General features: G+C 42.8%; 1 protein-coding gene across 1 annotated transcript in view; it reads right to left on the reverse strand.

The window, feature by feature from the left end:
* CNTN3 (contactin 3) overlaps positions 1-13092 on the reverse strand; it is a 247909-nt gene that overhangs the window by 21664 nt on the left and 213153 nt on the right. The window contains exons 16-18 of the mRNA XM_007447671.1: positions 12920-12990; positions 11731-11965; positions 8548-8663 (exon numbers count right to left, since the gene is read on the reverse strand). Of these exons, the coding sequence (XP_007447733.1) occupies positions 8548-8663; positions 11731-11965; positions 12920-12990 (422 nt within the window). The remainder of the gene's footprint in view (positions 1-8547; positions 8664-11730; positions 11966-12919; positions 12991-13092) is intronic.

The following is a 13092-nucleotide window of genomic DNA, read 5'->3' on the forward strand; positions in this document are numbered from 1 at the left end:
AGCTGTTGATAGTTGTATCCTTTACAATAAATGGATAATGGTAAGTAAAGTGCGTTCCTGAGTTTTGTGAGCCATTCTAGCAAGTTATCAAACCGAAGGAGGGGGTTGTGGGAACCCCTCAGTTGATCACTGGAGGGCTGGACTTGTGACTGGCATCTGATGTTCGTGTGTGTGTGGCGGGGGTGCAGGGCAGTCTTGTGGGACTGAACCCTCAACTTGTAGGATCTGAAGCTAACTCTAGGTACAGAGGGTCAAAATTGAATTGAATTTTAGGACACCCAGCTGGTGTCAGAGAACTGGTTGGTGTAGAGAAAAAACCCCACATTTTTGGTGTCAGAACTGTTTTGTGCATAGAGCAGAGAGGAAGATTTTTTTTTCCCCTTAATTCACCAAGCTAGTTACTCAAGTCCTAATACTCTATGTGCCTATGAAACACTGGGACTCCAATTTCTTGATAATAATTTTTTCTTCAGAACCGTAATACCCTTACACAAGCTAATATATTTTTATCTCGGTAAGTAAACAGAAATAAACTTGAGGAATGTCAGGACTTAAAATGCTATCTCTATTTCTGCAAGTAATTTGGTTAGTCCAAAAACGAATGTCCCTGCTGTGAGGAGTCCTTCATATCACAGTATCAGAGATTTCACTTAACCTTAAAATGAAACGCAGTTTATAAAAATAATATATTGAAAAATGGCACCTTTTTTTAGCCATTGAAGTACAGGTATTTAGTCAGAATGGACTGAAATAATTCTGTGTATACTTACAGATTTTCAGGAAGACAAATATCTCATCTTAGCTGCTAGACGAAACACATTTCAATAAGTATGAGGCAGGCTAATGCATTGGACAGGTTTTAGAAGACACATCCGGATCTATCTCCTACTCTTTACTTAGCTCTCAGTCCCTGGAGGGCTGACCTATGTGAATTACATACCAAGCTTGCTGACCCTCTGGCTTTTCACTGGATGGAGAGGAAATGGAGCAGGACCCTGTACGGCCCTCCCAGTACAAATCCTTTCTGTATACCCTGTTTCTTGTTTGCAGGAAATAGGCTTCATTTAGCCTCCGTGACCTACCCTGAGTTCCAAAGGGCAGATTCAAATAACTGCTTATCAGGGAAGGGAGGGAATACAGAAACAAAGGAGAAGTGGGCAAGAAATAATAGTGCACGGGGTGGGAGTGGAGGCGCAGGGTCCTGCTTCCACCTCAAGGAATATACGTAACAATACCTTTGAGTTCTTCTGCAGGAACTAAGGCCCCCCGCCCAGGTGGAGGATGGTAACTTCAGCCTGAGCACAAGTTTCCTGGAGCACAGCCCTGTTTACCTCACCACCAACCCATCAGAAGAAAGTGTGCACACAGTGGAAGATAAATGAAGACCTTGAAGTCCTCCCCAAATGATTCTCCCTTTAAAAACTTTCATGGTCAAGCAGAATCTTCAGAGTTGGTTTTTGGACACAAGTTCGCCATCTTCCCAGTTTGCTGGCCTCCTGAGTAAAGCCGCTTTTCCGTTCCTACCAGCACTTGTCTCCTGGGTACTGGCTTTTGAGAGGAGAGCAGCGAACCTGAATTCAGAAACAGAGAAGCCAGGAGACGGGCCGGTGCGAGGAGAGAGAGGCTGGGATATTTACTCCCCTGGATCCCTCAATGCTGAGCCACAGTCTGGTAGGGACTATATTTGCCTAATAACAAACCCAGCTTTGTTTGGGTGGCTCTCACTCACACACATACTTACTGCTCTCTCCAGCGTAACAAATCCTTCCACTACCTCCAGAAAGTCTGCATTTTATTTACTCAATTCATTTTTGCTGCCTTCCTGTTTATTTAAATGGACCTGTCTCTATCCAATTTTCCTACGTACATGTGACTCGTTCTAGAGTGAAGTTAATTCTCTGCCTGATAGTAAGGAATTAGAGTCTCTCCATATGTCTTTGTTTCTTCCAGTAGAATTTTCGTATTCTCAAAAAAGTATTCAAATATTTGACGTTTTTTTCCATTCTAATTAAAATGTTAGGAGCTAAACACATTCTGTACAGCTGTTTAGAACAGGAGGTAGGATAGAGGTATCAGTGAAGTTTTAGCTTGGCCTTCTGTACACATTTTTCGTTATGTTCCCCTGCTACACATTAAAAACAATAAATCTACTATGTTCTCCTTCCTCCCTATCCAAGTTCTATTTCGCTGCCAAACATTTAAAAAAAATCTACAACTCCCCCGCGCCCCGCCTCCCGGGGAAACACTGACCGAAATGGCCCGCCCTGGCCAGGCACCACAGTGACCGCTTGCATGAGTTATCTTCAACAGGAGGTCCTGGTAAAGAATGAGAAACTAACAAGCTACCACCAACCGGAAGAATTCGGGAAAGGTCACAAGGAAAGAGGAGACGCCAGCCCAGATGTCCTGCCAACTTCCCAGAATCCTTCTCGCTGGAATCCATCTTGGCCGAGCGATGCACGTGCCACCAGGAAGGACCCTGGGTCAAAGTGACTGTCCAGAAATAACCCCAAAACTAACCCCATTCCCATAAAACCCGAGACTGAGCCACGTGGGCAGAGCAGTTCTCCTGGCTTCCCTTACCCTGCTGCTCTCCACCCGGGAGCCGCTTCCCAATAAAGTCTTCCGCTTTGTCAGCACGTGTGTCTCTCCGGACACTTCACTTCTGAGTGTTAGACAAGAGCCCACTCTCGGGCCCTGGAAGGGGTCCCCCTCCTGCAACAGTCCCACAAATATGCTTACCTATATTATTTCACAAGTATAGATTTTTGTTTCCATCACTTATCAAGGTCATTCTCCCAAGTTTTATCTTCTCAAGACACAAAATGACTTTAAAGAAATGGACTGTATATACCAAGCTAGAACTTTGGAGCTTTTGCTCCTCAGGCACCCACTACCCATGAACTTAAATCATCTGCATCCTCTTTATCTTGTCTGTACGTATCTCTTGTTCCTATGCAAAGGGCACAAGAAAAGATCTGAGCCTGAGTGATGTGGCTTAGAAGATGAAATAAATTGGAGCCCAGGGAAATGAGCTCCTCGACGACTACTTGGTCAAATCAGAAAGAAAATGAGTCTAGATACTAATGATGAGGTGTGCTAAGCACACCACGTGGCACATGATGAGACGAGAGGGAAGCAGGTGCTATTAACAACTGTAAAGCCACAATGGGGAAACTGCAACCCAGAAAGTTAGCCATATGCCTGATAGTTAAATACTCTGCTAAGTCATTTATTCTTCCAGGTTACTGTTTAAATCATTACTGAGACTATGAAAATACATATTTTTATCTTGGCATAATTATATAAATTATTTCTTAAGTTGCCCCAATTAGTATACCTTTTCCTGAGCTTGTTTCTTTCTTTTCATACATACCAAGCACTTGGGGAACAAACTTTCACTAGCTGTTTCCTTTCAATACTGTATTCAGGCTCCATTTGGATGTTAAATTTGGTACTCTTTACACAGATAGGCAAGATGTCGCCATTAATTTCGAGCAAAGTCCCATATGCTCATCGCTCTGCATCTTTCTGCCCCCCACCTAACAGCAACACCAGTAGCAACACAAACAACAGCACTGAGTCCCATACTCAGATTGTGCTAAGTGTTTCTGTATTACTTCACTGGTTTTCAAATTTCCCCTTTCAGTGAAATCTTATCCCAATGCCCAATATTCAAAACAGAAAAGGAGAAGCTCCCAAAGTCTCTCTGGGCCATTTTCACAATGGCTGCTTTATCTCACTTAAAGTTTCTCTAGTGATGCTGAGAGTTATTTACTGTTTTAACTGGGCCTTGGAGAGCATTCGTAATGTGCTCAAAGCCAGATAGCAGGAAGATAATGGAGCCAAAATTGCATTTATTCAATCAACATGAACTTTTTGCCTGCCTCCTGTGTGCCAGATACAACTCTTGGCACTTGGAATACATCAGTGAACAAACAGTCAGAATCCCCTGTCGCTGGTGGAGCTTATATTCTGTCCCAGTGGATGTGAAGGCAGGTTTGTCTAATTCCAAAATGGTGTGGACTTCATGAGATACTACAGTGGCACTACTTGGATTCTTTGGTCTTCTCTCTTGTTCAGTCAACCTCTCTCTCCTGACCTGAGCCACAGTGGTATAATTCTACTTTCTTAGGGAGTATGCATATCTGGATGACTCACGATCAGCTTAAACGGATATATCCTAAAATCAGCATCTACCTGCCACCAAGCTGTCAAAACAATCGCCAGTGAATGGTAACATTCCTGCGGTGCTGGGAAGCCCACAAAACCCATTTATATATAGTCTCTTGCTTATTTCTCTTAACTACTGCACAAGCTACAACCAAGTCAGAAATTATGATCCTATCATACAGTTTGTAAAGGACAAAGTTATGAATGGGGGATGTGTACGTCAGTCTGCTGTTGGAGGGATGCAAAATGTGCTCATTTATTTTCTTTAAGTAAATTTCATTTAACACTGAATTTCATATCCTTCTCAGCTAATGGAAAATTCGACTTCAGTCACTCCTGGGGTTCCCTTCCCAAAGCCTGACCAAGATAACTTTTACTGTTATATTGGTCTGATCCCTTTAGGCCCAGCAGTTCTGCCATGCTTGCTGAGTGTGAGAAGCACAGCTGTTCCCTTCTGTGGTCAGGCCACCAACTTGGGCACTGCCAGGTAGAAAGCTGTGGGACCCACGAGATTTTGTAAGCCTCAGATCTTCGTTTCCTCCAAGGTCACCTGAAATTTCTCTTGTATTTTTTCCTCTGTGGCATGTTCTCTCTCTTCACCCTCTAGGATACATGAAATAATCTCCTTAAAGGCTTGAGCTTTGGAAACAAAGCGAGGAAGGAAGGGATCTCACAGGCAACCCCATCTTGATAGCTGTCACAAACTCTCATGCGGCAAAAGAGCTTGGAGTCGAAGAACTGCTTGAGAATAGTTACTGGGGAGAAATCTATAAATTAATATCTGAAAAATTCTTCTGGAACATGGCTCACACTTATTCATTACTTATTATTATGAGCCAGAAACTGTGAGAAGCACAGGTGCCTAATCTCATTCAAGCCTCTCAAAATCCTAATTAGGTTAGGCCCATTGTTCCCATTCTGCAGGTGAGGAAAATGAGGCTCACAGGATTTATGTAACTTTTCCAGCACAGTGAGGGGCAGAGTTGGGATCTGGCACAGGTTTGACCTCAGGATTATGCTCCTTTACAATTGTGTTCCTTCCATCCCACTTACCATTCCTGTCGATGCCATTTCTCTAATCACTGGGGACCTACTATTGGTTGCCCACTATCTTTCACTGCTTCTGCTCACTGTCAGGGAATTAAAGGAATTTTCCATCCAAGTGTTCTTGGCTTCCTTTAAGATGCTGACCAAGTTGCTCTGCTGTATTTATGTGGTGTTTTGCTTCTTCAGTATCACTTCGGTTTCCTTAAGTCTGGACAGCTCTGTCTGTGATCAGGTTCTCTGTGAAGACCAGGGCCTCTGTGTCAAGACCAGGGCTTCCTATACATACGTGTGCAGGAAGATGTTTCCCTATGGGTATTTACTAAAAATGCACATTCACAACACCCACCCCTAGATGTTTGGGTTCAGTGGGCCCAGGGAGGATTCTGGGGGCTCATCTTCAGCAAAAATTTAGGTAAATTGCGGTGAAGGTGGCCCATGGTGCATCCTTTGAGCACCACAGCTCTAGCCAATCCTTTCTCTACTTTATCTTTAATTTATTCAAGTCACTGCTTGTTTGGTTACAAGGACCAGGAACTCTCTCAAGTTCAAATGTAAAGGGAGCTGGTGGCTGCAAAGGAGGACAAGGTGACATTATGAGAAAGAGAAGAGCCAACTCAAGAACTAGACAATTGTCAAAGAGCTCTTCTATTTTGCTCTTTAAGCTCCATGGGTCCTTGTCGTCTCCATCCTTTAGGGCTGCATGAAAGTATGTCTGTTCCATCTCATCTCTGTAAATCAGCTTTATCCTATCTGCCCATGGCCTTCACTTGGGAAGTCTGAACTGGGTCCTAAATTTGACATATCACTGCATTATACTCACTAAACACAATCTCTATGCTGCTTGCTTCAATACTTCAAACAAGAATCTGACTAGGGCTTCCCTGGTGGCGCAGTGGTTAAGAGTCCGCCTGCCGACGCAGGGGACACGGGTTCGTGTCCTGGTCCGGGAAGATCCCACATGCCACGGAGCGCCTGGGCCCTTGAGCCATGGCCGCTGAGCCTGCGCGTCAGGAGCCTGTGCTTCGCAATGGGAGAGGCCACAGTAGTGAGAGGCCCGCGTACCGCAAAAAAAAAAAAAAAAAAGAATGACTAGCTCAGCTTAACTGTCCATGGGTCAGCTGCCTTTGAGCAAGTGGCCACCCTCGTGCAGTCACTGAGGTTATGTTGGTAAGTGGCAGGGTACACGGTCCTGTACTGCAAACACGTGCATGTAAATCTGCCACTGAATCTGGAATTAAAAGCAGGAGGGAAGCTGGCTAAGAAGATGGCTGTGGGTCGGGGTGAAATCACAGCTGTGGCTACCAGTGTCATCGTCACAGAAACCTTCTTAAGACTTCGCTTTTTATCTTGTCAGCTCTCAGCTCAACTGCTCCAACTTTTCTCTAACTGCTCCATCCTAAACATGGAGCCCAGTCCACAAAGGTTCTTCTTAACATTCAGAGCCGTCTGTGACCTGGCCCCGCTGTACCCTTCTACCATCACCTGCCCTACAGGAACCACCTGCTGCAGGTGGACCTCTACTCCTTCCACTCTTTCAGTGTGCCATGCTCAGTCTGGAATGTTTCCACTTTCTCTACGTTTACTTATTTTTTTCTTTGAAGTCCTGTTAAACCTTACTACCCTTATGAAACCTTTCAAGGTCACTCATCCCTCAACCACTTTCTGTGTGGTCTATTCTGAACTTCATTACATTTGGTCTTGTGTTATGCCGTTTCAGACCTTTCATCTTATTTCACCAAAGGCAATGATTTGAAGGCAAGAATTACATTCTACAAGGCTGACTTCTCTAGAGCCTAGAAGTAGCAAGGCCACCAAGAAAATAAGACAAAGCACTGGAAGAGCTATTAGCAGATATACCCAGTGAACTTAAATACTATGTTTCGATCTCACTCTTATTTTTTAGCCAAACTAGCTACAGATTAGGCCCACAGGATACATGATTTCCTTTCATTTTAATTTATTTTTCTTTTATACCTCAACTAAAGTCACTTTCATTCAACTGGTTGAGTTAAAGTCAATATCCATTGATAGTCACACAGAACAAAACGGTGATAAAATTGAACAAAAGTCAGATTTTAGCTAAGATGTCATTGTTAAGAAGACTTTTAAATGAAAGCAGACAAGGTAGCATGGCAACATACTTACACGAGCTAATTAATTTTAAAAGACATTACCTCATAGCCGAGTAAGTGTCCATTGCTCAACTTCCAAGGAACAGCGTTCCAAGAAACTTCAATTTCTGAGGAAGACAAGCTATTTGCACAAACTTGAGATGGAGCTACTGTAGGCTCTATTTGGGAACAGAAAAATATATTGAAGTTCTTATTTTTTTAAAAAAAGCATTTTAACATATTTGAACATGTAAAATATTCCGTAAAAATATTTGAAAACATGAACCACGTCTTGGTCACTTTCCATTTCCTAGGAAGAGATAGCATCACAGCCACAGGCTTTTCCTTGCTGAACAGCCAGAGCAACTTGCTCCCTCTCTGGCACTCCCTTCTTGGCATCCTACTTTCCTCCCCATCGTTATTTCTCTCCTCTCCGTCCCACAGTGCCTATGGGAAATCCTATGCCCACAAGTGCTACTTATTTTATTTTATTTTTTGTTTTTCCAAATAACGGTCAAGGTCTACAGAGTTCATTTATTCAATAAGCATTTAGTGAGCGCCTTGTCTAGCCAGGCCCACAAGAGGGGCAAAGTTAAATGAGATCCTGTACTCTTCTGGAGGAGATAAGCACACACAGAGCTTAATACACAGGAAGAAATCCCCTGTGGAATGGAGAACTCTTGGGGCTTCATGGATCTCACAGCGATTCTTTCCTCTTAGGAGCTCTGAGCACAGATGCGTCCTCCCCCAATATCCATTTCTACGTTAAAGGATCCTGCCCCCTGGCCATGGCTGATGCATACTGAGATAGACCCCTGGTCCAAGGATGGGCCTATTAGATTTTTTTCTCTTGAGAATTTGAAACGTGCTTTGGAGAAAAGAGGAAGACTTGAGGCCAATCAATCCAGCCCTGGTGCCCTAGAGAAGCCCTAGGTTTCTGAGGGCCCAGAGCTTCTCTGAATTAGGCCCACAGGATACATGATTTCCTTTCATTTTAATTTATTTTTCTTTTATACCTCAACTAAAGTCACTTTCATTCAACTGGTTGAGTTAAAGTCAATATCCATTGATAGTCACACAGAACAAAACGGTGATAAAATTGAACAAAAGTCAGATTTTAGCTAAGATGTCATTGTTAAGAAGACTTTTAAATGAAAGCAGACAAGGTAGCATGGCAACATACTTACACGAGCTAATTAATTTTAAAAGACATTACCTCATAGCCGAGTAAGTGTCCATTGCTCAACTTCCAAGGAACAGCGTTCCAAGAAACTTCAATTTCTGAGGAAGACAAGCTATTTGCACAAACTTGAGATGGAGCTACTGTAGGCTCTATTTGGGAACAGAAAAATATATTGAAGTTCTTATTTTTTTAAAAAAAGCATTTTAACATATTTGAACATGTAAAATATTCCGTAAAAATATTTGAAAACATGAACCACGTCTTGGTCACTTTCCATTTCCTAGGAAGAGATAGCATCACAGCCACAGGCTTTTCCTTGCTGAACAGCCAGAGCAACTTGCTCCCTCTCTGGCACTCCCTTCTTGGCATCCTACTTTCCTCCCCATCGTTATTTCTCTCCTCTCCGTCCCACAGTGCCTATGGGAAATCCTATGCCCACAAGTGCTACTTATTTTATTTTATTTTTTGTTTTTCCAAATAACGGTCAAGGTCTACAGAGTTCATTTATTCAATAAGCATTTAGTGAGCGCCTTGTCTAGCCAGGCCCACAAGAGGGGCAAAGTTAAATGAGATCCTGTACTCTTCTGGAGGAGATAAGCACACACAGAGCTTAATACACAGGAAGAAATCCCCTGTGGAATGGAGAACTCTTGGGGCTTCATGGATCTCACAGCGATTCTTTCCTCTTAGGAGCTCTGAGCACAGATGCGTCCTCCCCCAATATCCATTTCTACGTTAAAGGATCCTGCCCCCTGGCCATGGCTGATGCATACTGAGATAGACCCCTGGTCCAAGGATGGGCCTATTAGATTTTTTTCTCTTGAGAATTTGAAACGTGCTTTGGAGAAAAGAGGAAGACTTGAGGCCAATCAATCCAGCCCTGGTGCCCTAGAGAAGCCCTAGGTTTCTGAGGGCCCAGAGCTTCTCTGATTAAGGCTCTTCATGAGGTTTGCTATTTACCTCTCTCTTTGAATCAATGAAAGGTGTGAGTATATTTCCAATAAATCCCTGATTTTTTTTTTTTTTTTTGCGGTACGCGGGCCTCTCACTGTTGTGGCCTCTCCCGTCGCGGAGCACAGGTTCCGGACGCATGAGGTTTGCTATTTACCTCTCTCTTTGAATCAATGAAAGGTGTGAGTATATTTCCAATAAATCCCTGATTTTTTTTTTTTTTTTTGCGGTACGCGGGCCTCTCACTGTTGTGGCCTCTCCCGCCGCGGAGCACAGGCTCCGGACGCGCAGGCTCAGCGTCCACGGCTCATGGGCCCAGCCGCTCCGCGGCACGTGGGATCTTCCCGGACCGGGGCACGAACCCGTGTCCCCTGCATCGGCAGGCGGACTCTCAACCACTGCGCCACCAGGGAAGCCCCAATCCCGGCTTTTTTAAAAGACAAGTCAAATCAGTTTCTGACATTTGGAACAGAAAGACCTTTAACCAAATCATCAGTGGTGGCGAGAATGGAAACAGGAGAAGGAAAGTGCAGGAGGCAAGAAGTTACTAAAAGGCTTTGGCCATCCCTCCTTCCCAGCTTCCGCCCGCCCCCAACCCTGTCTACCCAAACTCCCTGGTTAATTTAATTGCCATCACCCCTCAGACTCCTGACCTGCTCTTGTAATGATAATCCTTCTCAGCAACTCTTGGAGATGGGGTCTGGCTATGAATATAAAAGCTCTTGGTTTTGCAAAAAATTTAAAAATCCTGTTCCCTTTTTCTCTCAGAATTCAGTGGGAAAAGAGAGAACAAAAATGGGAGGTGACACCATGACGAGAAATTGAGCCTCCTTACTGTTTTTAGGAATGACAACTGTGGACCCACTTTCTCAATTTACTGTAAGGCTTGGAGGATAGAGGAGATACTGTGAAATCGTATTTCGTGAGCTCAAACTATTCAAGAGCAAAGGCCTGGGATTAAAATACTAGCTCAATAGGTCTGTATGGATTTTGGCAAGTTCATTAATTTCTTTCACCAAGCTTCCATCCTCTCCTGTGTAACTGGGAAATAACAATAGTACCTACTTGTCATTCCTCCTTGGAAAATTCAAATTAGGTAATGTCTGGCTGATAGTAAGCATCTAATACATGCTAGCTCCTGCCATTCTAACCAGCTAGAACCGCATGAGACAGCCAATATTCAGCTGCTTTTGACCTATAAAATGGCAATTTCATAGGATTCTCCTAACATTACTATTATGTTTACTATTACTTTCTGGGACAGAAAGGCAGAGAAAAGGAGTGAGTCCAGAGTGGAGTGCGTATGAACCTACACCGACTACAACTGGTGAAACCCATCCTTGAACCTCCATATTCCATATATCTCCCCAATGTCAGGCTTCTGGTCATCCCCCTCCATCCTGCTAAAACCTTTCTCAGGTCTAGGAACCACTATAAAACTTCAGACTACGGCACTTCAAAAAGAGTATCTTAATCTTACCTCCCAAAGAAGAAAGCCGTAGAAGGCTGTGCTACCCCCTGCTTCACAGACTGGAACTCAATGTATTCCTCATAAGCATATTTTTAACTAATTATTACCCCCTCTAACTATCCATTGAGTCTCACACTTCATGTAGGCATGGTTGATCTTTATTACCTGGACTAGCAACTATGACTTCAATCATTCTCCTTTTCAAGAAATATATCTGAAGTCACAAAGAACTTCCAAATGGGTTTTTGGAGCACAATTGGTTGATTAAGTGTGGAACTGACATACACATCTTCCTTGACTTATGATGGGGTTACATCTCGATAAACACATCTTAATTTGAAAATATCATAAGTTGAAAATGCATTTAATATACCTAATATAGCAAACAGCAAAGCTTAGCCTAGCCTACCTTAAACAGGCTCTGAACACTTACATTAGCCTACAGTTGGGCAAAATCATCTAATACAAGGCCTATTTTACAATAAAGTGTTGAGTATCTCCTGTAATTTATTGACTACTGTACTGAAAGTGAAAAATAGAACGGTTGCATGGAACAGAATAATTTTAAGTATATCCATTGTTTACCCTTGTGGTTGTCTGGCTGACTAGGCGCTGTAGCTACTGCTGCCCAGCATCCTGAGAGATCATTTTACTCCGTATCACTAGCCCAGGAAAAGATTAAAATTAGAAACTCGAAGTGCAATTTCTACTGAAATGTGTCTCACTTCACACCACTGTAAAGTCAAAAAATCATTAAGTTGAAGACTGTCTGTCTAATCACAGCCTTTCCATACCTTCTTCTGCAGAGAACACTGTTGTCACTGGGCTAAATGGTCCTTCACCTTTGTTATTATAAACACCCACTTTAACTTCATACAGTGAAAATGGCAGGATGCTTTCATTTCTAAAGACATATCTTGGGGTATCAGGAGATGTGACCACTGTCTGGATCCAGTTGCTTACTCCAACAGGGCGGAAAGCAACAACATATCCAAAACCTTCACCATTCTGTAGTTCTTCAGGGACTGGCTGTAAAGGAAAGGCATATTAACTCACGCTTTCACACGAGCAAGGCAAAAATAAATGCAGATCTAATGGGGAGTCTTTTGTAAAAGCCATCAAATAATAATCCACATTGTATTAAGTGGTTGGATTAAAAAAGGAGAAAAAGGTCAGGGGGACAGTCAGCTGCTTTTAAATAAACATATGCCACTCTTTCATAGCCATCAGATAACTAACTTGAATTTTCCTAAATTATTCAGATTTTTGAGCATCTTGCAGCCCCAATTTGAGTTCTGAATTATAAAGATATACTTTCAGTTGAAATACTGCATCTCTAAATCAAATAAAAATCATCTCATCCATAATGTTGATTTTATAGAAAAAAAACTACACATTGACATGATAATTCAGAGCAAGAGTAAAACTTTAAAAAAGGAAATAAAAACAATATATTAAACTCAAAGCTGTATTTGCATCATGCCAAAAATTCCTATCGACACTCCATAATCTCTCGGCTTCTTATTTTTCCATCCACATCTTCAAATAATATAGACAATTCTAGTGCCTTCTGACTTTGTTAATTAATATTTTTCCTAATTATGACTTAAAGCAAGGGCTGAGAGAATGGCTAGGACGCAGCCCCGGCTGGAGAAGTGGCGTGTGCATCACCAGCAGGGGGAGCAGCTCCAGAGGTGCTGCTCCAGAGTAAACAGCCAGGACTAGACTCTCACCCCTATGTTTACCAGCCAGATGACCTCGGGCAAATTATTTAACATCTCTATGCCTTAGTGCTTTCACCTAAAAAATGTTGCGAGGATAAAATGAAAAAAATATGCAAAATGCTAGGAACAATGATTAACACAGAGTGAACACTCAAAAATATTAGCTACTAGTTCCAGCCACCACCACTAGCACCACCCAGGATGCCATGAGTGTGGGAAGGGCGTCATGCTGAGGGGCAGGCGCTGTGCAGACACTTACATCCCAGGTGATCACCAGCTCAGACCGGCTCCCACCTCCTCCACTGGCATCTGAAGGAGGCACTTCCGGCACTGAAAGTTTAGAAAGAAAGACTGAAACCGTGCTAGCATCTAGTAATATGTATCTGAAAGAAGACTCAGTGTTGTTTACTTTTTTTTTTTTTTTTTTTTTTG

This window comes from Lipotes vexillifer, unplaced genomic scaffold (genome assembly GCF_000442215.2).
Source record: "Lipotes vexillifer unplaced genomic scaffold, Lipotes_vexillifer_v1.1 scaffold1008, whole genome shotgun sequence".
NCBI lineage: Eukaryota > Metazoa > Chordata > Mammalia > Artiodactyla > Lipotidae > Lipotes > Lipotes vexillifer.